Raw genomic sequence first — 26,495 nt, 5'->3', positions numbered from 1 at the left:
CATCCCATTATAGTCAATGGGCTGTGGTGGTGCGTGGCCCTATCTGGTTATGCCGGGTGGTTCTTCCTCTGCCGAAACGCCTGCCTGATCGTTTACATGTGTGAAAGTAGCCCAACAGCATTTTTGCTCAATAACGTTGCAGCCAGATGTTATGGTAAATTCCATAGCAAACACATCCTAGAGATACACCCCCAATGTCTGAGATGGGGTACCCCTTTAACTTTCTCTACAGCAGGGATGCTCAACCTGCGGCCCTCCAGCTGTTGTAAAACTACAACTCCCACAATGCCCTTCTGTAGGATCATAGCTGTAGGCTGTCAGGGAACAATGGGAGTTGTAGTTTTGCAGCAGCTGAAGGGCCGCAGGTTGAGCATGCCTGCTCTACAGTATAAGGCCTCTTGCACACGAACGTGTGCGCCCCGTGGCCGTGCTGCAGCCCACAAATTGCGGGCCGCAATGCACGAACACCAATCGTGGGGCACCATTCACTTTAATGGGTCCGCGATCCGCAAAAAGAAAGAACATGTCCTATCTTTTTGCGGAACGGAAGTACGGGACGAGACCCCACAGAAGCACTCCATAGTGCTTCCGTAGGGTTCCGTTCCGTGCTTCCATTCCGCATCTCCGGATTTGCGGACTCATTCACTTGAATGACGCCCCCTGAGAAACCCTGGGGTCTCCTCCTCCCTGTATTGATGCTCAGTATTAGCATACCGGGCATGAAAACTGCAGGTGGGCACAGCGGGGCAAGCAAGGGTATTTTAAAAAAAGAACAATGATGGCAGCATCAGCGAAACGTGCCACGCAAGTAAAGGTACTTAATTAAACAAAATAATATTCCACGAAAGGTCCTCTTTAAGGCTGTTTCCGTACAGCAATAAAATATAAGGGCCCATAAGCATCCCATTTTGCGGATTCACAATTTGCAGATCTGCAAAACACGGATACCGGCCATGTGCGTTCCGCAATTTGAAGACCACACATGGTCGCAACCATAATAGAAAATGCCTATTCTTGTTTGCGATTTAGGACAAGAATAGGACATGTTCTATCTTTTCTGCGGAGCCGCGGTACGGAATAACGGATGCGGACAGCACACGGTGTGCTATCCGCATCTTTTGAGGCCCTATAGAAATGAATGGATCCGCAGACCTTCCGCAAAATTGCGGAATGGGTGCGGATACGTTCATACGGCCGCGTGAATGAGCCCTAAGTTCGTATAGTCTGAAGTTGCGCGAGACTTCGGTTAATTCCTACTGTCTGCGTATTTAAAAACAATTTAAAATAGGAATCCACAGTGGGTTTTGGTACTGGCTGGTACCTCGGGACCAAAGCCCAGTTTGGATTCTTATTTTAAATTGTTTTTAAATACGCAAATATGAATACAGTAGGAATTAACAGCGCGACTTTGGGCAAAAAGAACTTTAGCTTCACGGAGCCAAGACATTTTAATGATGTATTTGAACGAATCGACTTGAGATCCATGGTTTAAAGGTCGATTCGCTCAAGCCTAGTTTTGTGTGAAGGAGCCTTACGAATACGGCTGCACAGGGTGGATTTCCGGGAGCACTTTCAGGGCAAAACCTACAACAAATACTAGTCCACATCACACGCTGGTTTGTCATGGATTTTGGGGTGCCTTCGGGGAATTTGTGGCAGAATTTTCCACAACTGAAAATCAGTTCCATTCACCTGAATGGGGCTTGCAGAAATCCACGCGCTTGCCGCCCCATTATCAAGAATGGAAATTATTTTCAGTCGTGGAAAATTCTGCAGCAAAATCCGCAGTGTGTAAAGGCACCCGAAACCTAAGATCCGCATGGATTTCTATCCGTTTCTGCAACATATCCGCACTAAAATCCGCAGTGTCCAACAGCATTTTTTAGTGCGGCTTTGCTGCAGATCTCACCCTTCCATGAGAAAGGGTGAAATCCGCAGCTAAAACAGCAAACATAATGGACAAGTTATTAAATGTGAAACCCGCGCAGCCGGTCAATTTCTACACAGAAAAAATCTACAAAAGTGTACATGAGACTTGTGTAATCTTATACACTTTGCTGGTTTTTCTGCAACGTGTGCAGGTGGCCTTAAGGTGGAAATCCAAATAAATTATACCACTCCTGACAATCTGATATTCATGACCTATCCTAGGGTTAAGCAATCCATATTTATATCCTAGACTATCGAAGACTAAATAGCCCATTTAAAGGGATTGCTCACCCGTGGGGACCTTTTCTATAGACCCCTCCCTAGCGTGGCCAGACCCGTGGTAATATTCACACTTGACTGATCCCTGCCTCTGTAGTCCGGCTCCATGGCTGCCCCACCGGGTCTGCAGGTCCCGAGTCTCCCTGGGTCATGTGACACACGGTGACACGTCACTGCTGAGGGCGAACCGGGACCTGCGGAGCCGTGTGAACACAGCCTTGCGTAGCGAATTCCGCAGAAAAATTGCCCAGATTTTGCTGTGGAAATTCTGTAAATCTCACTCTCTACACAGCAAAGGGTGGAATTAGCGGCAGACATCTGCAAACATAAATTCAGATGCAGCAGATTTAAAATGTCGCATTATGTGCGGATTATAACACTCTCCGCAGCACATGGATGTGATTTTATTAACTTTTTTTTTTTTTTGTTAAGGCTAGATTTACAGATTGTGTCTTTGCAGAGGATGAAATCCCCTCGTGTGAACCGACTCGGTCTCATCCCCTCTGCCGCTAAGGTAAGCACAAGCAATTCCTCTTCAGAAAATCCGAGGCATACACGTAGCGACTAGCAGTGCTACTGTGGAGAACACCTCCGTACTTAACTGCGACTTAGGGCGGCACGCTAAGGGGGTTATTTACTATCCAGAAAGACACTTATATTAGGCGTATTTCTGGCACAGATTGTGGCGCAAAGGTTATTTCCACCGCAATCTGCAACGTTTCCCTGCTCAAGCCAAAAAGTCGGGGTGGGGCGGGCGGGAAAGGGTCTGTCTGGGAGGCCCGTCTCATTCATCATTTTCTACGTCTGTTTTACGTGTATAAAATGGTCTAAATGTAAGACATTTAGGACGCTGGATGCGCCAAAGTTATGTAGAGGCCGGCGCCTCTATATAACTCCTGCAGATCCACGGCCAGCATACGGGGTTATTAAGACCAATGTCTAAAACGCCGGTCTTAATCAATGAGCCCCCAAGTGCTTGTAGCATTCTGTACGCGGCTCCTGATCTGTGTGGTACGGCTCCTAAAGGTATGTTCAGACAGCAGATTCTTCCATCGGACATGACTGCCGTAGTGAACACACAAACATAACCTGCTGCCCGTACCCTGACCACCAGGAACCGCGCTGGGCAGCAGAATTAAGGGCCCGGGGCACTGATGGGCCTGGTGCTGCCACTCCATGTCCGCCCCAACAGTGACGGACCGCAGCTCCCCAGCAAGTACCACGACTCTAACCAAAATCCGTACATGGCTCCGTTCACATCTGCATGTTGCTCTATATTTTGCAGAACCTGACCGACTCACCGCCGCTCCATTCATCTCTATGGGAGTTCCAGAAATGGCCGAGCGCTGTTCTCCGCTGTCTCTGGAGCTCCCACCAAGATGAATGCAGCGGCAGGAACAACAGTGGACATGCCCGACCTACCGCTCTATACATTTTGGATGCTCAGAGGGGTACGGGTACCCATTCTCGTAATCAGTGGGGTCCTGACCAATCTAATAGTTATTCCCTTCCCTGTGGATAACTTTTAACAACCAGAATACCCCTTTAAGGCCATGTCCACACTGGACAGAACAAAAGTCCGTTGACTATTGTGCATCGGTTTCACGTCAAAACCCACATAAATTACATGAAGTTTTGCCACAAAACTGGCTGTGACTCTCACCCTCTTCATTGCAAAGGCTGCAATCTGTGGTGGAGAGGTCAATTTATATTGCAGATTTTTTATGATTTCCTAAGGAAACAGACAAAAAAGTAGACGAAAAATTACACCCATCCAGGGGCAGGCGTCGTTTTTGAGACAGATGCACAGACTTTAATAGGTTATGAAGAGTCACACCCCTCGTCATAAATTAGGCACATACTACGGCAGTGCAGGAGGAACTACTAAGACCGGTGTCCCCGACCAGTGTCCACCCGGATCGCCCCAATACAACCAGGCATACACCCTGGTAGGGCTGCTGACGCTGATTAAAATAGCTATCTTATCCGTCGGTGGTAGCGTTGTGGAGAAATTTGAACTTTTATGAATATGCAAATGAGCTATTTGGAGCACCAGGAGGCGGGCTTATGTGGCTCTAGCACCGCTCCAAACTGACGCCCCTCTCCTTCAAGTCACGCTCCCCTCCCTTTAAATTGACAGCCGGCACACTCGCTGTCTTCGGTCCGACTGCGCCGCGCCTTCTGGGTTCAGTGACGTGAACAGAGCGTGTGCAGTACAGTATGCATCTTCGCTCACCGGGATGAAGCCGAAGATGATGTGCGATGTCCATCTAAACAGAGGGGGCGCGAGTTGAAGGAGAGGGGCGTCAGTTTGGAGCACCAGGGGCGTCTCTGGAGCGGCGCTCAAACCGCATAATAGCTTATTAGCATATTTATAAAAGTCCAAGTTTCTCCACAACAGGTATCGTTTTAATCAGCGTCAGCAGCCCTACCATCTGGTTATATTGGGGCGATCCGGGTGACAGAGCCACTTTCAACACTTTTTTTTTTAATTAAGCTAAAACACAAAAGACAATGCAAAAAAACACAGTGAAAATCAAACATGGCCGACCTGTTTTCCTCCCAAGAGCGGATGCCCCACAGGGCGGTCTGACAATCCCGTTACACAGTAGATCTTCAGCTGTGAGAAAGCTAACAACTCCCAGCATGCTCGGACAGCCTCCGGTTATTAGGGCACGTTACATGGAGAGCCAAAGGTTGGCGTTAGGGCTCATGCACGCAAGCGTATCTGTTTATGCAAACCACAAATTGTGTTTCCACAAAACACAGATACCGGCCACGTGCCGTCCTGACCTCAATAGAACAGTCCTATCCTGGTCCGTAAAACGGTCATACGGATATGGAAAGCACACGGTGCGCAGTCCGCATCTTTCGCTGCCCCACTGAAGTGAATGAGTCCGCATCCGACCTGCAAAAAATGCGGATCAGGTGCGGACCAAAAACACGTTTGTGTGCATGAGCCCTCAAGGGGATGTCATTTCTGTCTGGCAAATTTGCAGCAAAATATTCAAGAATGACATGCGGTTTTGCTGTGGATCTGCAATGGACCTCACTTCGTGGGCTACATAGGGTTAAATCCACTGAAAATCCGGATCTATAAACTGACGTGTGTCAGTTTTAAAACCTGCACCGCTGATCACTTTCCGCAGCGCGTGGATGAGGTTTCATAAAATGGCATCCACTTTGCTGCTACCGTACAAGCTGAAGATTTTACGCCCACAACTCCACAGCGCGTCCGCCCCGCGGGACCGTGCTAGAATAACCGTAGACGCAGTCCCCATAATTCTCAACACACCCCAAGAAACATCCAAATAAAAAATTTTTTTTTTTTAGTTATTGGCGATAGGTGGCTTCTTTTTCAAAAACGCAGCACGCTGGGGCTTTTGGTGCCTTTTCAGGCTTTTTTTACATCACCTTCTCTATAGGGGAAAACGCTATCGCTAGACACGTTTATAACGTTTTACTTCTCTCGTCACTTTCTAAAAGTGTTTGCAGCTTAGCGGGAGTGGGCGTGACCTCCCAAGGCCCAACGGATTTACTATCATTGAAGTCCCAAACTGGCTAACATGATAGTTCAAATCTATGCCAGCTCATAGCAGGTGCAGATCTGACCCTCTGGCGCATGCACGGTCTGGTAATGCGCCAAGTTTATTCGGAGAGGACGGTGTCTCTTAATACATTTGATGCATTTTGCGCCAACAGACTTTATACTAAAAGCTCATGCACACGGCTGTTGTCCGACCATGCCCGCATTGCGGCCCGCAAGCAGTGGGACCTTGCACCGGTGTGCACCCATGCACTTGAACGGATCCGCAATCCGGAAGGTCGGTGCTTCCGTGGGGTTTCTCTCCGTGCCTACTCGCCCCCAAAAAATAGAACATGTTCTAATTTTTATTTGCCGCGCGGACAGATCACGGACCCATTCGGCTCTTGTTGCTGCAGAACGGCTGAACAACGGCCGTGTGCACGAGCCCTAAGACTGGTGTATCTGTCCCATAGTGAGCAAAAATGGCAAAATAAAAAAAACGTACCAAAAATGCAGTCAAAACTCAGGTGGCCAAAACAAAGACGCATGCAGTTAGTGCTGTACACATGGGGCGTCTACGCCTGGAATTACGTAGCATTTCCATTAGCAGCAAAGTGGATGAGATTTGGACCTCATGCACAGGATCGTGTCTTGTCCGATACCCTTTTTTTTGCAAATCACACACGGACCTGTTCATTTTCTGGTTTGCGGACTGCAATACGGACACGGTCGTGTGAATGAGGCCTTACACCAATGCAGATTTTGCCCCGTCTGGATGCACCCTAACCTAGACCAGTGCAAACCGCAATACTACATCTGCCTCTACTGGTTAATTTACGGCCAGGGCACCACATCACACTCCATCTGCATTACCGTATCAGCATCATGCACAGCCTGTCACCGAGAGCTACGACCAAAAGAGCCAGAGAAGACGGAAGGCCAAGAGGTGGACACAGGATGATGACCAGGGATGGACATGACTGCAGACCCCCCAGGAGCCAGGCTGATCACTCGGTGGTCTCTCAACTTTTCTACACATGAATAGAAAACCACCCACATTGGCTCCGGGGGCTTAGTCCTGCCCTGATGATGATGATTAACAGGATGATGGACCTAAGATTTCCTAACGGCTCCGAGACCTGTAAGCAGAGTTACTGCAGTGATAAGTTCTCCTCTTGGCTCTGAAATGATAGGAGACAATCAGCAGATCAGGAAACAGTCATCACTCTCCTCCATTACCTATCATTCAGAAAGGATTGTGATCATGGTCGATCGCACAGCCGCGATTACAGATTTACCAATCAAGTGAGAAAAAGGACAAAAAAAAAAAAAAAAAAATCCCATCATAGACACCACGTTCTCCGCCGAGACCTGGAACAGCAGAGCAGCCACCAAAACAAGGAACGGCAGAGTCCGGGAAGCGCCAGACGGGCGACACAGGGAGGCACACAGAAAGTTTGAGAAAGACGGCAACACAGTCCAGTAGACGGGCACCGGAGGCAAGTTCAGAGAAAATGGGGAACAGGGAGGGGGGTCAGAGAGGGTCAGGATTTGAGGGGGGGTTGAGGACACAGCAGGCAATGTTTACCTCTGAAGGGAGCATAGAACATCATTCCACAGCTAAGACGTAAATCTGGACATGGAAAGTCCCCCGGAGAAGACACACCGGGAGGAGGTAAGAAGTCTAATCACATTGAGGAGGGCTCACTGCAGGAGGAAGAGAGGAATGGAGACAGCAGGAAAGATGGATCGAAGAAGGAGACACTGAGATGATGAGGATGGGATGAAGGTGCCGGAGGTATCGAGCGATGGAGCATGGAGGGAAGAGGGATCGGGGAGAAGGGACCTATTTACAAACACTGGCGGAGAGAGAGGGAGAGCAAATTAAGAAAAGGGGTGTTCAATTAAAAGGAGGAAAAAAAATAAGGAGTCTTAATGGTGGGGGGGACGGAAAAAGGGAAGAAGACGGGGGAGAGAAAAAGGGAAGAGGGGAGGAGAAGAGGAGATATTGTCTAAAAAAAAAAAAAAAAAAAAAAAAAAGGAAAAAAAAGAAAAAAAAAAAAGGAAAAAAAAACCCAGGCCGTCAGGTTTTGCAGCTGGAAATGTAAAGAGAGGGAGGGGGGGAAAGAAGAAGAAGAGGAGGGAAACGGGAGAGATGGAGAGAGCGGAGGAGGAGGAGGAGGAGGATGCTCGGAATGAGATGCTGCATCAGATAGAGGAGGAGGAGAGAGGACGGAGAGACGAGAGGGGACGGAGGGACGCTGGATGCAAGTGTCACCTTAATCTGCATCCATTAGTTGTGCATCAGTGAGCCCAAGAGCTGACCCTCTAAGAAGGAGGCGGAAAAGAGCCGCAGCCTGGCTGCCTGCCCCGTCCTCCGCACAGGCACACACAACTTCTCCTGTGGAAACCATCCAGACGGCAATCATCTCCATGACACCGGGGGCTGGCAGCGCTAGCTACAGGCTGCTCCGCCGTCCAGAGCCCCTGCAAGGGCCACGGGGGTCCGACCGCTGAGCCATGGGGAGAACGTAATCATATGCAAATCATATGCGGAGCATTACAGGCAATGGGAGCAGAAGAGGCACCAAATACAACATGTAAAAGACACAGGGATCAATACATACATGACATTCACGTGTGCAGTACATACATTATATACCCCTGTGTGTGCAGTATATACATTATATACCCGTGTGTGCAGTATATACATTATCTACCCCTGTGTGTGCAGTATATACACTATATACCCTGTGTGTGCAGTATATACATTATCTACCCCTGTGTGTGCAGTATATAATTATATACCCCTGTGTGTGCAGTATATACATTATCTACCCCTGTGTGTGCAGTATATACATTATATACCCCTGTGTGTGCAGTATATACATTATCTACCTGTGTGTGCAGTATATACAATATCTACCCCTGTGTGTGCAGTATATAATTATATACCCCTGTGTGTGCAGTATATACATTATATACCCCTGTGTGTGCAGTACATACATTATATACCCCTGTGTGTGCAGTATATACATGATATAGCCCTGTGTGTGCAGTATATACATGATATAGCCCTGTGTGTGCAGTATATACATTATATACCGTGTGTGCAGTATATACATGATATACCCGTGTGTGCAGTATATACATTATCTACCCCTGTGTGTGCAGTATATACATTATATACCCCTGTGTGTGCAGTATATACATTATCTACCCCTGTGTGTGCAGTATATACATTATCTACCCCTGTGTGTGCAGTATATACATTATCTACCCCTGTGTGTGCAGTATATACATTATCTACCCCTGTGTGTGCAGTATATACATTATCTACCCCTGTGTGTCGAGTATATACATTATATACCCCTGTGTGCAGTATATACATTATCTACCCCTGTGTGTGCAGTATATACATTATCTACCCCTGTGTGTGCAGTATATACATTATCTACCCCTGTGTGTGCAGTATATACATTATCTACCCCTGTGTGTGGAGTATATACATTCTCTCCCCCTGTGTGTGCAGTATATACATTATATACCCTGTGTGTGTGCAGTATACATGATATACCCCTGTGTGTGCAGTATATACATTATATACCCCTGTGAGCAGAGTATATACATTATCTACCCCTGTGTGCAGTATATACATTATCTACCACTGTGTGCAGTACATACACTATATACCCTGTGTGTGCAGTACATACACTATATACCCTGTGTGTGTGCAGTATACATGATATACCCCTGTGTGTGCAGTATATACATTATATACCCCTGTGAGCAGAGTATATACCTTTATATTATATATCCTGAGTGCAGTATATACCCATACATTACATAACCCAGTCTGTGCAGTATATACACCCTAAATGATATACCCTGTGTGTTCAGTATATACCCCCTGTATACATATATACCAGTCTGTAGGCTATATACCCCTACATTATACACCCTGTATATATATATCCATGTCTAAGCAGCATATACCCCCTGTATACATATATACCAGTCCGTACACTATATACCCTGTGTATTCAGTATATACCCCCTGTATACATATATACCAGTCCGTACACTGTATACCCCCACCACTACGGATAGAAGCAGATGGAGAACGCACACACGCATGCAGCCTGCCACCCCCTGACATGTATGTGACGGATGACATGAGGATGCGGCGCTCCCGCCATCGTTCTGCAGCATTTCGGGCGCACACACGAATGGACATGACGCGGTCAGCCCCTGAACACACACAGACATGTACACATGTACGTGGTCGTAGGCGTAGCATGTAAATATACACACATGAAGCGTCACCCCGGGATACAACTCCCATGGTGCACCGTTGCCTCAGGCTGCAGCCTCTGTCTCTGCGTCAGTGACCTCAATAAAGTTGCGCGGAGAAGACAGAGTACTCGTTCCTATAGAAACGTTGCGATCGCCATACTGCTAGTGGCGGAAGTGGCTTGCCTAAAAGACGGAAGTAGGTGTGTAGGCCGAGAAGAGTCGGAGGACGGACGCCATGTTTGTGGTGGCAAAACTGTAAATTAAAGAAATCATCCGGGTGAGAGTTCAGTGGCGGCGTGCGGCTGCTGCGCGGTAATTGGGAACATGGAGGGGGTGTATGAAAACGACTGGAAACCTGCTTCCCTATCGGGGTCACTGACGGCATAGTGAGGGGTATCCACAGAAGGGAGGTATTATTGAACAAGTACTGCAGAAGAGACAGGCTGGGACTTGTAGTCCGCCTGATAGTGGTGCACTGGTATGTTTGGAGTCTAAGACTGCAGGAAAAATGCAAAGTAAAGGTGCAACACTTCACTGCAACTTTGTATTTCATTCTCAGGATCTCTGCTTGCTGCCAGTGAATGCTTCACATTCTGTAGTGACCCTCTATTCAGTGACTGAACCAGCAGAACAGTGAGTGCAGCTCTGGAGTATAATACAGGATGTAACTCAGGATCAGTACAGGATAAGTAATGTATGTACACAGTGACTGCACCAGCAGAACAGTGAGTGCAGCTCTGGAGTATAATACAGGATGTAACTCAGGATCAGTACAGGATAAGTAATGTATGTACACAGTGACTGCACCAGCAGAATAGTGAGTGCAGCTCTGGAGTATAATACAGGATGTAACTCAGGATCAGTACAGGATAAGTAATGTATGTACACAGTGACTGCACCAGCAGAATAGTGAGTGCAGCTCTGGAGTATAATACAGGATGTAACTCAGGATCAGTACAGGATAGGTAATGCATGTACACAGTGACTGCACCAGCAGAATAGTGAGTGCAGCTCTGGAGTATAATACAGGATGTATCTCAGGATCAGTACAGGATAAGTAATGTATGTACACGGTGACTGCACCAGCAGAATAGTGAGTGCAGCTCTGGAGTATAATACAGGATGTAACTCAGGATCAGTACAGGATAAGTAATGTATGTACACAGTGACTGCACCAGCAGAATAGTGAGTGCAGCTCTGGAGTATAATACAGGATGTAACTCAGGATCAGTACAGTATAAGTAATGTATGTACACAGTGACTGCACCAGCAGAATAGTGAGTGCAGCTATGAAGTATAATACAGGATGTAACTCAGGATCAGTACAGGATAAATAATGTAATGTATGTACACAGTGACTGCACCAGCAGAATAGTGAGTGCAGCTCTGGAGTATAATACAGGATGTAACTCGGGATCAGTACAGGATAAGTAATGTATGTACACAGTGACTGCACCAGCAGAATAGTGAGTGCAGCTCTGGAGTATAATACAGGATGTAACTCAGAATCAGTACAGGATAAGTAATGTATGTACACAGTGACTGCACCAGCAGAATAGTGAGTGCAGCTCTGGAGTATAATACAGGATGTAACTCAGGATCAGTACAGGATAAGTAATGTATGTACACAGTGACTGCACCAGCAGAATAGTGAGTGCAGCTCTGGAGTATAATACTGGATGTAACTCAGGATCAGTACAGGATAAGTAATGTACAGTCCTGATCAAAAGTTTAAGACCACTTAAAAAATGGCAAAAAATAATATTTTACATTGTTGGATCTTAACAAGGTTCCAAGTGGAGCTTCAACATGCAACAAGAAGAAATGAGAGTGAGACAAAACATTTTTTGAGCATTCAATTAATTGAAAATAACGAATAAACTGAAACAGGCCGTTTTTTCAGCTGATCCAAATTTTAGGACCACATGCCTTTAAAAGGCCAAATCTGTGGAAAGATGTGGATTCATTGTCATTCTCTGTCAGGTAGTCACACGTTGTGATGGCAAAGGCAAAAACTCTCCCTTTTTTAACGTGGTCGGGTTGTTGAACTGCATAAGCAGGGTCTCTCACCGCGCGCCATCGCTGCTGAGGTGGGACGCAGTAAGACAGTCATTTGGAATTTCTTAAATGATCCTGAGGGTTATGGAACAAAAAAGTCAAGTGGAAGACCCAAAAAAATGTCATCAGCACTGAGCCGGAGGATCCAATTGGCTGTCCGTCAAGACACTGGACGATCCTCGACCCAAATGAAGGCCCTTACTGGTGCTGACTGCAGCCCCATAACCATCAGACGGCATCTGAGAATGAAGGGCTTCAAAAACAAAAACATCTTCAAAGACCTCGTCTCCTTGAGCGCCACAGAACTGCTTATTTGGACTTTGCAAGAGAGAACCAAACATGGGACATTCAAAGGTGGAAGAAAGTTTTATTCTCTGATGAGAAAAAATGTAACCTTGATGGTCCTGATGGTTTCCAACGTTACTGGCATGACAAGCAGAACCCACCTGAGATGTTTTCTACGTGCCACAGTGGAGGGGGCGCCATAATGGTCTGGGGTGCTTTTTCCTTCAGTGGAACAATGGAGCTTCAGGAAGTGCAGGGGCGTCAAACGGACGCTGGCTATGTCCAGATGTTGCAGAGAGCATTCCTCATGACTGAGGGCCCTCGTCTGTGTGGTAACGCCTGGGTTCTTCAACTGGACAACGCTACAGTACACAATGCCCGCAGGACAAGGGACTTCTTCCAGGAGAATAACATCACTCTTTTGGCCCATCCTGCGTGTTCCCCTGATCTAAATCCAATTGAGAACCTTTGGGGATGGATGGCAAGGGAAGTTTACAAAATGGACAACAGTTCCAGACAGTAGATGGCCTTCGTGCGGCCGTCTTCACCACTTGGAGAAATGTTCCCACTCGCCTCATGGAAACGCTTTGCATCAAGCATGCCGAAACAATAACGGCGGAGCTACTCATTACTGAGCTCATGTTTGGAAGTTGGATTTCTGTTTTTGTTTTTTTGTTTTTTTTTAAGGTGTCGTCCTAATTTTTTGATCAGCTGAAAAGCAGCCTGTTTCAGTTTATTCGTTGTTTTCATTAAATTGAATGTCCAAAAAATGTTTTCTCACTTGGAACCTTGTTAAGATCCAGCCATGCTAAATATGATTTTTTGGCCATTTTTCAAGTGGTCTTAAACTTTTGATCAGGGCTGTATGTAGACAGTGACTGCACCAGCAGAATAGTGAGTGCAGCTCTGGAGTATAATACAGGATGTAACTCAGGATAAGTAATGTAATGTCTGTACACAGTGACTGCACCGGCAGAATAGTGAGTGCAGCTCTGGAGTATAATACAGGGTAAGAGGGCCCCCTGCTGAGATTTCCGTTGAGTGCATACATTTTCATTCCCAGAAAGGCATTCAGATGTATACTGTGACTGGTACATTCACTTTTTGGGGGCAAACAAAGCTCGACTAAATCATTTTTGGACTCCGTTTAACCTGCTTTTCTTCTTCTTTCTGGACAGAATAAAGGAGTAAAATCCACTATTCTTTCAGGTAAATAAGGTCAGGTCAAACAGGGTCCAGAAATGAATGGTTTGAGCTGTGAAGCGAATGTTCTGTCACGGTACAGGCCTGAATATTTTTCAGGTTTTAAAACGTACACGTATACCCCCGATGGACAGAATAATGGGGGCCTAATGCAGTATGAACCCGACTTAGAGGGGCAAGGCTAATTCGCATGAACTTATTTTTTGTCCGTTCCGTTTTTTTGCAGCCCGTATGTGGAACCATTCACTTCAAGGAGGCCACAAAAAAATGTGAAATACTCTGCGTTCCATGTCGGTTCCGCAAAAAATTAAATAAAACATGTCCTATGGTCTGCATTACGGACAAGGATAGGACTTTTCAATTAGGGGCCGGACGTTCCATTCCGTAAAATGCGGATAACACACGGCCGACATTCCATGTTTTGCAGATCGGTTATGTGCATGAGCCCTTAGAGAATGTTATCCCCTATACACAGCATAGGGGATAACTAATAGATCTGTGAGGGTCCTACGGCTGGGACACCCACCGATCAGGAAAATGTGATCCCATTGAGCCCCCCTCTGAAATGGACGGAGTGGCTGGTCGGAAATGCGTGCCGCCGCTCCGCTCGCTTTGATGGGAGTTCTTGAGATGGCAAGCGCTTTTCTCCTGTGGATAGGGGATAATTTTCTCTATCCGAAATACCCCTTTAAAGGGGTTGTCTCATCATGGACAATGGGGGCATATCGCCCCTAACTGCTATATCGATAATGGAGCCCCACAAAGTGGTGGCTAGAGGACTCCGATCCGGCCACCACCAAGCCGGCTCCCCATAGAAGGGAATGGGAGCGTACCACGCATGCGTAGCCCCCGCTCAGATTCATTTCTATGGGGCCGACGGAAATAGCCAAGCCAGCGGCAGTGCCCCCTTCTTCATTTGCGGGCCTCCGTTCTCAATATAGGTGCAGGTCCCAGCGGTGGCATCCGCACCTATAAGTCAAGGGGGGCATATCCCAACGATATGCCCCCATTGTCCATGATGAGACAACCCCTTTAACTAATGTTAGGTCGTGTGTGCGGAGTGATTACAGCTCATGTGTCTTGTCTTCTAGGGCGGTGTATGTATCCGGTCTCCTCCTCTCTGAGACTCGGGGCTTTGCTTACAGCAGGATTTGTAAGTATTACAACCCTAGAAATATTCTATGGAATAAGAGAAAAAGGGGCTGTTTTTTAATAGAAATATGGAGCAGGCTCAGGAGCTGAGCCCATACCATAGGTGGTGCCAGAGGTGTAATAACTCCCATTTAATGCCTCAAGTGTTACGGTCAGTAGCGACTGCAGCATCTAAGAGGTTAGACAAAGGGAGGGGGCTCAATCTGTCTTCTAGTGGGACCCCTATGGCAAAATTTCATGATTCTGAAGGCTCCCAAGCCTGTGATAGGAAACTGCCTGTTATCCAATTTCAAGAAAACCCCCTCACATGTGCCGGACCCCTCACTGGTAATATACTTACCCCGATCCTGGTCCCTGCATCGCCACTGCTGCTTCTCCCTGCGCACGGATGAAAACATCCGATGTTGGTGTCGGGGGGAGCAGCCAATGTCAGACGGGGACAAGACCTCCCTAGCGTCACCCGCTATGCTAGGAAGGCTCGTCCCTGTCCCCACCTGCCATTAGCTGCTCCCTCCGACACCAGATGTTTTCATCCGTGTGCAGGGAGAAGCATTAGCGGCGATGCGGGGACCAGGAGGGGAGGGGAGCGGGGTAAGTTTATTACCGTGAGGGGCTAGCACATGTGGGGTGGTTTTCTTGAAATTGAATAACCCCTTTAAGCACTGCCTGCAGCAGGGCTTTACATGAAGCTTGTAAAAATCCCATAGACTGTAATAGTATTGTAATGCAGTCTATGGTATAAATGTTTAGAGGATCACATGTTCAAGTCCCTCAAGGGGACTAAAAATTACAGTAAAAAATGTTTTTTGTTTTATCTAAACAAAAATGAAATCGCCCCGCCCCTTTCCCAATTTTACATCTAAAAATAAATGATAAAAAAGAGTAAAATTTGTAAAATGCTCATTCTATGAAAATGCAAAAATATTTATTATCCGCAGTGAATACTGTAATGGAAATGAACTTTGGTCACATCCCCACCCAAATTTTTTTTTAATACAAAGTGATCACAACATCGTCTGTACTCTAAAATTGTGAGCCTCTGTCTTTGTACAACCTTGAGTTTCTCTAGTAGCAGGCTCTGAATTTTCACTCTTTTCCATCAGGCAGCTCAGCTGACGGCTGATCTCTGACCTCCTAAACAGGGGCGACATAGTGTAATGACAAGTAATTGCTCCAGAAGTAGCGCTGGTACAGAGCACAGCCTCCCAAGCTGATCAGCATGGGTGTCAGATCCCCACCGATCAGACATTGATCCTGAGGATAGGTCATCAATATTTATGGCCGGACCAACCCTTTAAAGACTATGTACATCTTTGGGGGCATTTTTTTTTAATCATTGGAATTTACTCATCTTGGACCCAAAAAAAACTTATTTTTCAGTTGGTCTTTAGTTAAAATGTTCAGCCATTTCTGAGCTACAGGGGTTAAAAATCAGTCTGCTTGCAAGCTGACACCGGAGAATGGGATTCTGCCAACTACATTATCCCAGAATAAGCTTCAAATAATGCAAAGTCCAAATTTAAAAGAAAAATGGCTTATTGAATTGAAAGAATAAAATAAAATATGAACAAAGCAATCCAATAACAAGACAGATAGCAAATATTCCCTCAGTGTCCTATACTTGGGAAAAGTACAAAGCAAAACTGCAGTATAAACATATAACAACATATATTATCCTATATCCTACCTATATCTATACATCTCAACTGGCCCTGTATATATTCGAAATGAAACCACTGACACCCGCAATTCCACCCCTTACTCGGGTATCCTCCGGCCTTCTTTACGACGACCTGTCCAGTCAGTTTTTCGGTAACTTTGAAGCAGTGGTCGTCCTCTTCCTGCAGATGGCGCCCTCGCACTTCTGATAAACCATATACTTAACTGGGCCTGAGGCAGGGTTTGGTAACCCAGGGAATAATCACAGTTGGCCACTTTATTCGCCCTCCATAAACAAGCACCCCCCCCCCCAGCTTGTTGACCCAACAGCAGGCCACCGGGGTGATTTCGCACATACGAGGTCGCTGATTATCAGATTATTACCCCAAGCTGCCATGCCTCCTGTTGTCCATTTACGATCCACACATGCTGTTGTTCGTTCCGTTTTTTTTTTTTTGTTGTTTTATCCCATTTGGTATCAACCAGATCATATAGTACATAAAATCGATCATGTTGACTTCCAAAAGTCACTTTCTGTTTACTTCTAATCCCGTCATTTGATGGCTCATGTGTAGCTCTGATCTCCTGACCTCATAAACACTAATCTAAGCCATATTCTTATCAGTTTGATAAACTATCATGAGTGTTTAAGTTAGGAGATAAGAGCTACACATGAGCTGTCAGATAACGGGATTAAAAGAAAACTAAGTGACAGCATGCAAACAGACTGATTTTTAATCCCTGTATCTCAGAAACGGGTGAACACTTTTAATAAAGACCAAATGAAAAAATTATTTTTAGCCTAAAATGAGTAAAATGTATTGAAAGAAATTTCCCCAAAGGTGTCCATATCCTTTAGAGGGGTTGTCCAACGCTGACGGTTTTTTAAATGCCACCCCTCCCCGCTGGACTTGTGAAGGGAACTATACTCCACTGCTCCCCTCCACTGCTCGGTTTCGGCTCTGGGGGTCTACCGCTGTGTTAATTGCTCTTCGATTCCCACATGTCAGCCTCCAGCATGGAGTCCTGTACCGCTTGGGGAAACATCACCGCAGCAGCCAGTCATTAACCCCGGCGGTTCACTTATTGTACCGCATGCATATTGACATGCAGCGTCCACTGACTGACCCTCCATTCACAGGCTGCCGTGTTGTATATGACTCCTCTGCTGAGGACTGTAGGACTGCGGGCGTTCTCCATGGCCACCGAGGCGTATAAACCAGGATCCATTTCTGCTGCTTATGTCACCTGTCCTAATGAGACCGTGGCCAAGGATATCGCAAGGTAAGAGCGACCCGCATATTCCTGTACACAGGAGCAGTATTATAGTAGTTATAGTCTTGTACATAGGAGCAGTATTATAGTAATTATATTCCTGTACATAGGAGCAGTATTATAGTAGTTATATTCTTGTACATAGGAGGCAGTATTATAGTAGTTATATTCTTGTACATAGGAGGCAGTATTATAGTAGTTATATTCTTGTACATAGGAGGCAGTATTATAGCAGTTATATTCTTGTACATAGGAGGCAGTATTATAGTAGTTATATTCTTGTACATAGGAGGCAGTATTATAGCAGTTATATTCTTGTATATAGGAGGCAGTAGTATAGTAGTTATATTCTTGTACATAGGAGCAGTATTATAGTAGTTATATACTAGGAGCACTATTATAGTAGTTATATTCTTGTACATAGGAGCAGTATTATAGTAGTTATATTCTTGTACATAGGAGCAGTATTATAGTAGTTATATTCTTGTACATAGGGGCAGTATTATAGTAGTTATATTCTTGTACATAGGAGGCAGTATTATAGTAGTTATATTCTTGTACATAGGAGGCAGTATTATAGTAGTTATATTCTTGTACATAGGAGGCAGTATTATAGTAGTTATATTCTTGTACATAGGAGGCAGTATTATAGCAGTTATATTCTTGTACATAGGAGGCAGTATTATAGTAGTTATATTCTTGTACATAGGAGGCAGTATTATAGCAGTTATATTCTTGTATATAGGAGGCAGTAGTATAGTAGTTATATTCTTGTACATAGGAGCAGTATTATAGTAGTTATATACTAGGAGCACTATTATAGTAGTTATATTCTTGTACATAGGAGCAGTATTATAGTAGTTATATTCTTGTACATAGGAGCAGTATTATAGTAGTTATATTCTTGTACATAGGGGCAGTATTATAGTAGTTATATTCTTGTACATAGGAGGCAGTATTTATAGTAGTTATATTCTTGTACATAGGAGGCAGTATTATAGTAGTTATATTCTTGTACATAGGAGGCAGTATTATAGTAGTTATATTCTTGTACATAGGAGGCAGTATTATAGTAGTTATATTCTTGTACATAGGAGGCAGTATTATAGTAGTTATATTCTTGTACATAGGGAGCAGTATTATAGTAGTTATATTCTTGTACATAGGGAGCAGTATTATAGTAGTTATATTCTTGTACATAGGAGGCAGTATTATAGTAGTTATATTCTTGTACATGGGAGCAGTATTATAGTAGTTATAGTCTTGTACATAGGAGCAGTATTATAGCAATTATATTCTTATACATAGGAGGCAGTATTATAGTAGTTATATTCTTGTACATAGGAGGCAGTATTATAGTAGTTATATTCTTGTACATAGGAGGCAGTATTATAGTAGTTATATTCTTGTACATAGGAGGCAGTATTATAGTAGTTATATTCTTGTACATAGGAGGCAGTATTATAGCAGTTATATTCTTGTACATAGGAGGCAGTATTATAGTAGTTATATTCTTGTACATAGGAGGCAGTATTATAGCAGTTATATTCTTGTATATAGGAGGCAGTAGTATAGTAGTTATATTCTTGTACATAGGAGCAGTATTATAGTAGTTATATACTAGGAGCACTATTATAGTAGTTATATTCTTGTACATAGGAGCACTATTATAGTAGTTATATTCTTGTACATAGGAGCAGTATTATAGTAGTTATATTCTTGTACATAGGAGCAGTATTATAGTAATTATATTCTTGTACATAGGGGCAGTATTATAGTAGTTATATTCTTGTACATAGGAGGCAGTATTATAGTAGTTATATTCTTGTACATAGGAGGCAGTATTATAGTAGTTATATTCTTGTACATAGGAGGCAGTATTATAGTAGTTATATTCTTGTACATAGGAGGCAGTATTATAGTAGTTATATTCTTGTACATAGGGAGCAGTATTATAGTAGTTATATTCTTGTACATAGGGAGCAGTATTATAGTAGTTATATTCTTGTACATAGGAGGCAGTATTATAGTAGTTATATTCTTGTACATAGGAGGCAGCATTATAGTAGTTATATTCTTGTACATAGGAGCAGTATTATAGTAGTTATATTCTTGTACATAGGGGCAGTATTATAGTAGTTATATTCTTGTACATAGGAGCAGTATTATAGTAGTTATATTCTGGTACATAGGAACAGTATTATAGTGGTTATATTCATGTACATAGGAGGCAGTATTATAGTAGTTATATTCTTGTACATATGGGGCTTGGCAGTAATGGCTGTAATGCAGACCTCTACTTTAGTAACATAACCTTTATAATTGGACTGTAATGTCGTCTGAGAAGTGACGTTCAGGGTGGATTTCTCTATGTGACATTAGAAGTGACAGATATTATTTTCTCTCCAAACAGGGGCTTGGTGGAGCGGAAGCTGGCAGCCTGTGTGAATATCATACCGCAGGTCACCTCTATGTGAGCTATAGTACCCATGGTGTGTCATATGCAGGGAGTCTAGCCTGTCCCCTGTCTTACTCTTCCCACTTGTTACCTGTACTGTGTACTTTTCCAGCAGTCTGCTGCCATCTCCTCAGTGTGTGGTTGTTATAGTCTGGTGAGAGTTGTAGTCCTAGGACATCGCAGTATGCTGCATTCATTACATTAACTTTGTTGTTTTTTACGTCCCCAGATATGAATGGAAGGGGAAGATTGAAGAGGATAGTGAGATATTGCTGGTGAGTTGCTCTCCATGAGCCTCAGGCAGTTGCCCAAATAATCATCCTGTTTTTAGAAGTAGAGGCTATACTATGACATGTCCACTATTGTACGCTGATTTTCCAGGACAGTCCTTGTGAGCTTCATTATGGGGCTGGAGCTCAGTTTTTCTGATGCAGAGCTTCATATTCTTAATTCTTTCTTTTTACACATTGTCAAATTCTTCCTGCTTGTGGCCACCACTAGAGGGCGAGCTCTGCATGCTGATGTATCATTGTATTCAATTAGACTTTTATAAATAGCCGAGAGCTCCCTCTAGTGGTGACTACAGAAAGCTACAATTTTAGTATTTAAAGGGGTTTCCTGGTGGAATAATTTTTTTATATATATTTTTTTAATACAAAAGATACAGAAGGGCTTAAAAATAAGAAATAACGATTATTTATCTCACCAATCCTCTGCCGTTTTGGACCCCACTGCTTTCCTTGACACATGAGAAATGGCTATTGATAGAAAATTGCCGGTGACCACGGTGTTCCCTCAACGTCGCGGTCACTAACCCTGCAGACAGCTTCATGAAGAGGGCAACCGGGGGCTCGCCTGTGAATTTATAGGTTTCATTTCAGTGTACGCTGTCATACGAAATGTGATGAGTCTATTCATCCAACATGTGTGGCTGGGAGTTGTAGTACTGCTGGATAGAAGCGGTCAGGGCACACGTCTCCGTCCTGTTTGTGTCACCTACTTGAGATCAATACTCTCCATCTTGAAAGTCATTTTCACCTTCTTGTTCCCTGTCTCGTTGCAGATGATTAAGACCAGATCTTCGAAGGTTCCCGCTCTGACAGAATATGTCAGGTGAGAGGAGTGGGGGCTCCGCTCACTGCTCCATCCTCGTCCTATAAGTACTATGAGTAAAGGGCAGCTTTATCTTTACTATATGATGGTATTATGTTCTCTGTACATGACCGTGTTATCTGGCCACTGTATGGAAGTAACATCTTGGCACCATATGATGTTATTATGTTTGCTCTATATGGTAGTATTTTAGCCCATAAGACAGTAGTATGTTCACTGTACATGGCAGTATTATCTGGGCACGATATGGCGGCATCATTTTGGCACCTTATGACATTATTATGTTTGCTGTATATGGTAGTATTAGCTCCATATGATAGTATTACGTTCACTGTATATGACAGTACTATCTGTGCCCTGTATGACAGTATTACCGTGGCACCATTAGATGTTATTATGTTCATTGTACATGACAGTATTATGCGGGCACTGTATGACAGTGTTATCTTGGCACCATATTATGTTCGTTGTACATAACAGTATTATCTTGGCACCATATGATGTTATTATTTTTGCTGTATATCGTAGTATTATCTTAGCCCTTATTATATTATCTGGGCACTATATGGCGGTATTATCTTGGCGCCTTATGACATTCTTATGTTTGCTGTATATGGTAGTATTATCCTGGCTCCATATGATGGTATTATGTTCACTGTATATGGCTGTACCATCTGGGCGCTGTAGGACAGTGTTATCTTGGCATCGTATGACATTATTATGTTTGCTGTATATGGCAGTATTATCTTGTCACCATATGACATTATTATGTTCATTGTATGCGACTGTATTATATGGGTACTGTATGACAGTATTTTCTTGCTACTTTATGACATAATTATGTTTGCTGTATATGGTAGTATTATCTTAGCTCCATATGATTGTATTATGTTTATTGTACACGACAGTACTATCTGGGCACTGTATGACAGCATTATCTTTGCACTATGTGATGATATTTTTCCTGTATATGGTAGTATGATCTTTGCACTGCATGACTGTATTATGTTCTCTGTATATGACAGCACTGTATGGCAATATTATATTGGCAGTATGCTGTGGGTTAAAATTCGGAGAAAATTTTCCAAAAATAGTAATAAGTCACTGCCCCCAGCCTGCAGCGCTGTAAACGTATGTTCAGACTTACGCATGTGTCACACTGCCGCCGGTATATGCTCTCATCTCTTGTAGCATAGACATGCATGGCTAAGATCAAGGTGAACGTGAATATTACATGGGTCTGACACTTCAGAGGAGGCTCTGGAGATACAGCGCCACCTATGTCCATGAGCCGTGTCTGGTATTGCATTCGCCTGAACGGTGCTGAGCTACAATACCTGACACAACCTCTGGATAAGGGTGGCGCTATTTTGATGGGTTCTCTCCAATTAATCTCCTGCTTCTTAAAGTTTGGATCATACTGCGAGTACATGCTGAACTCAGAATTCGGATGTTGGATGAAATACATTTTGCTGTCGTGAGATCATATTTAAAGGGATACTGTCGGCACTAGGTGAGGACTGAGGAGAGCAGAACATGCTTTTCATGGAGCTTTTCCTGTCAGGAGTAGTGAGAATATAAAGATTTATTCTGCCCGATTCAGCTCCTGCAAGTGCCCAGAAGGCGGAGCCTCGCTGTGCAGTGCTCTGTGCATTGAGCTGCTTCACAGCCCCTCCCCTCTGAGTGACCGTGTTCTCCTGGCTGGATGCTCGGTTGTCACTCAGAGCAGACGAGGCGGGGCTTTAAAGCAGCTCAGATCGCACTGTACAATGAAGCTCCGCCTCCAGTGCACTTGAAGGAGCAGAACCTAGCAGAATAAAAATTCATATCCACACTACTCCTGGAGAGAAAATATCCACAAAACGTATGTTTGACCTGCTGTCCCCAGCCCCTACCTAGTGCTGTCAGCAGTATAGCATGGTCAAAACAGCTTTTCTCTCTGCTGCCTTACATCACGTCTCCATTTTTTATTTTCTTGCTCGGTCAGGTCAGTTCATCCGTATGAGGTCTGCGAGGTGATCAGCGTCCCCATAGAACAGGGGAACGCTCCTTATCTGTCCTGGGTCGCTGACAACGTGCCGGAGTGAGATCCGAAGCTGCGACTTGAAGACTGGGAGAAAGACGTTAAATTAGAATTAAATGCTTGTTCTTTTTTGAATGAATAGTTTTGGTTTTTATTTCCATTTTTACACATCCCTGTCGGGCTCTGTCTTTACATGTGACTGTTTTCTCGCTGCAGTATAATACAGCAGCGTCCAGATGTTACACTGGTGTGCATAGGATCCTACGGCATTGTGTGTGTGCTTCGTTAGTCGCCATTTTGTTGGAAATTTGATGCAGTTTTCATGTAACTGTTCAAATCAGAAAAACAGCGCCACCCCCCAGATACAGCTTGTGTCTGGTATTGCAGGTCAGCTCGATATTAGCAAATGATGCTGAGTTGTAATACCTCACACAACCTGTGGACAGGTGTGGCGCTGTTTTTGGAACAAAGCAGCCATGTTTCCCTTACCTTTTTATAACACCTTTAAATAAAATAAAAAAGTTGCACAAATTTCAAGTTTAAATCTTCCTTCGTTCATTTTCAGAGCCCCTTAAAGGGCATCTGTCAGCAGTTTTGTACCTATGACACTGGCTGATCTGTTACATGTGCGCTTGGCAGCTGAAGGCATCTGTGTTGGTCCCATGTTCCTATGTGCCCGCTTTGCTGAGAAAAATGAAGTTTTAATATATGCAAATTAGCTTCTGGGAGCAACAGGGGCGTTGCCATTACACCTAGAGGCTCTGTTCTTTCTGCAACTGGCGCGACCTCTGCACTTTGATTGACAAGACCAAGCAGTGTAAAAGTCATCACTGCCTGGTCCTGTCAATGAAAGTGCAGAGGGTGCACCGCTGTGATCCCGGATTGCTCCGTAAGGGGGCGGAGCCTTGCAGGGGGAGCGCGCCATCATGCGGGGAAAGCGGAGATGACGTCAGACGCCGTACTTCAACAAACAGCGCGGCAGCTCTCGGACAGCGTCTTACCTGTCTTCAGCAGTAATGTCCGCTCCTGAGGGACCTGTATGGACTGTGCAGACCCACCTTCGGCTACTCCATCCGTGAGTCTCCCTGTGGGAAACTTGCATTATTCCTCTAATAAAAAAGGGGGGCATACATGATGTCCGCGGATCTCAAGGACGCATACTATCACGTTCCTATACATCAAAATTCACAAAAATATCTTCGGTTTGCGTTAGAAAGATCACATAATACATCATTTTCAGTTCTGCGCCCTTCCCTTTGGCATAGTCCACACCAAGGATCTTCACGAAACCGGTAGTGGACATGTTACCCTCCCTCAGGAAAGAAGGACTAGTAATTTTTCCATACCTAGACCATTTCCTCCTACTGGGAAATTCGGAAGCAGAAACAGCCGCACAAACGCAAACCTTCCTACAGAAAATTTCCAACTTGGGTTGGTTGATAAATATAAAAAAATCTTCCCTAATTCCATCATCCAACAGAAGGTTCCTCAGTGTGATGCTAGACTCGGTAGTCATCATTACCTCAGGAAAAATATAAACGACATCGTAGAGAAATTCCAAACTCGGTACAGCACCTCGATCAGGAACGCCATGAGCTTCTTGGGTCTCGTGACCTCCTGCATAACAGCGGTTGCCTGGAGCCAAGCCCACACCGGGACCATACAGTCCTGGATATTAAACAATTGGAACAAAGATCAGTCATCCTTAGACATGATGATAAAAATCCCACTGCAGATAAAACTAGATTTAAATTGGAGGAAGATGGAAACAAACCTAACCAGAGGGGTAACCTGGCAAAAAGAACCAGGAATACAAATTGTTAGGCCCCTTTCACACGGGCGAGTTTTCCGCGCGGCTGCAATGCGTGAGTTGAACGCATTGCACCCGCACGGAATCGGGACCCATTCATTTCTATGGGGCTGTGCACATGAGCGGTGATTTTCACGCATCACTTGTGCGTTGCGTGAAAATCGCAGCATGTTCTATTTTGTGCGTTTTTCACACAACGCAGGCCCCATAGAAGTGAATGGGGCTTCGTGAAAATCGCATCCGCAAGCAAGTGTGATTGAGGTGCCATTTTTTTTTTTTTACACACGGTTGCTAGGAGACGATCGGGTTGGGGACCCGATCTTTATTATTTTCCCTTATAACATGGTTATAAGGGAAAATAATAGCATTCTTAATACAGAATGCATAGTACAATAGCACTGGAGGGGTTAAAAAAAAAATATATATAATTTAACTCACCTTAATCCACTTGTTCGTGCAGCCGGCATCTCTTCTGTCTTGTTGTGTGAGGAATTGGACCTTTGACGTCACTACGTTCATCACATTATCCGTCACCATGGATCATGTGACGGACCATGTGCTGAGCGTAGTGACATCATCAAAGGTCCTATTCCTCACACAACAAGACAGAAGAGATGCCGGCTGCACGAACAAGTGGATTAAGGTGAGTTAAATTATATATTATTTTTTTTTAACCCCTCCAGCCCTATTGTACTAAGCATTCTGTATTCAGAGTGCTATTATTTTCCCTTATAACCATGTTATAAGGGGAAATAATACAATCTACACTACAGCTAACCCAAACCTGAACGTCTGTGAAGAAGTTCGGGTCTGGGTACCACAGTCAGTTTTTTTATCACGCGCGTGCAAAACGCATTGCACCTGCGCGATAAAAACTGAACAACAGAACGCAATCGCAGTCAAAACTGACTGCAATTGGGTACCTACTCGCGCGGGTCTGCCGGGATGCATCCGGACCTAATGCGGACACGCTCGTCTGCAAGGGGCCTAACAGATGCAAGTGCAACAGGATGGGGAGCAACGGTGGCCTCCTCAAGCTGGCAAGGAAAGTGGCCAGAAAAAATAAAGAACGAGTCATTAAATTACAAAGAATTAAGGGCGGTCTGGGAAACTCTAAAATTAAATCAGAATGTATTCAACAAAAAGCACCTAAAAATATTATTTTTACCTGAAGCATCAAGGAGGCACAAGGTCCCAAAAATTGAGATCCCTAACAGAAGAAATATTTTCTTGGGCAGAAAAAAATGTTCTATCTATCACAGCCATTCATCTGACGGGATCAGACAATACAGAAGCAGATTTTCTAAGCAGACAGACTCTAGACCCAGGGGAATGGTCCTTAAATCCAGACATATTTCAGAAATTAATAACCAGATGGGGGCCAACCACAAATAGACCTATTCGCCTAAAAAAAAAATATAGAAAGGTA

At 44.4% G+C, this 26,495-nt stretch overlaps 2 protein-coding genes across 17 annotated transcripts in view; one reads left to right on the top strand and one right to left on the bottom strand.

Annotated features, from left to right (window-relative positions):
* SYNGAP1 (synaptic Ras GTPase activating protein 1) overlaps nucleotides 1-10,154 on the bottom strand; it is a 198,006-nt gene extending 187,852 nt beyond the window's left edge. For all 11 annotated transcript variants that reach the window (XM_044305739.1, XM_044305745.1, XM_044305744.1 and 8 more), the window contains exon 1: nucleotides 10,049-10,154. In XM_044305739.1, the coding sequence (XP_044161674.1) occupies nucleotides 10,049-10,079 (31 nt within the window). In that variant the 5' untranslated portion in view covers nucleotides 10,080-10,154. The remainder of the gene's footprint in view (nucleotides 1-10,048) is intronic.
* Nucleotides 10,155-10,238: 84 nt separating this feature from the next.
* CUTA (cutA divalent cation tolerance homolog) lies at nucleotides 10,239-23,793 on the top strand. 6 transcript variants are annotated; one of them, XM_044268632.1, is made up of 8 exons: nucleotides 10,370-10,508; nucleotides 10,590-10,663; nucleotides 14,668-14,729; nucleotides 17,529-17,671; nucleotides 20,076-20,135; nucleotides 20,350-20,395; nucleotides 21,184-21,233; nucleotides 23,221-23,793. In XM_044268632.1, exons 3-8 carry the CDS (start codon nucleotides 14,676-14,678, stop codon nucleotides 23,318-23,320), a joined length of 453 nt encoding a protein of 150 aa, XP_044124567.1. In that variant the 5' UTR covers nucleotides 10,370-10,508; nucleotides 10,590-10,663; nucleotides 14,668-14,675; the 3' UTR covers nucleotides 23,321-23,793. The 6 variants fall into 6 exon arrangements, with proteins under 6 accessions (XP_044124570.1, XP_044124565.1, XP_044124566.1 ...); XM_044268635.1 differs by lacking the exons at nucleotides 10,370-10,508; nucleotides 10,590-10,663 and adding an exon at nucleotides 10,239-10,307; XM_044268630.1 differs by lacking the exons at nucleotides 10,370-10,508; nucleotides 10,590-10,663 and adding an exon at nucleotides 10,250-10,342.
* The last annotated feature ends 2,702 nt before the right edge of the window (nucleotides 23,794-26,495 follow it).

The sequence above is a fragment of the Bufo gargarizans genome, chromosome 9, assembly GCF_014858855.1.
Source record: "Bufo gargarizans isolate SCDJY-AF-19 chromosome 9, ASM1485885v1, whole genome shotgun sequence".
NCBI lineage: Eukaryota > Metazoa > Chordata > Amphibia > Anura > Bufonidae > Bufo > Bufo gargarizans.
Note: the sequence above shows the minus strand (reverse complement) of the source record. Positions and strands in the feature narration are given on the sequence as shown.

Coding starts and splice junctions, on each gene's coding strand:
- CUTA (XM_044268635.1), top strand. CDS start 14,676: ATGTATCCGGTCTCCTCCTCTCTGAGACTCGGGGCTTTGCTTACAGCA. Junction 17,672..20,075: donor GTGGCCAAGGATATCGCAAG/GTAAGAGCGACC, acceptor CTCTCCAAACAG/GGGCTTGGTGGAGCGGAAGC. Junction 20,396..21,183: donor AGGATAGTGAGATATTGCTG/GTGAGTTGCTCT, acceptor GTCTCGTTGCAG/ATGATTAAGACCAGATCTTC.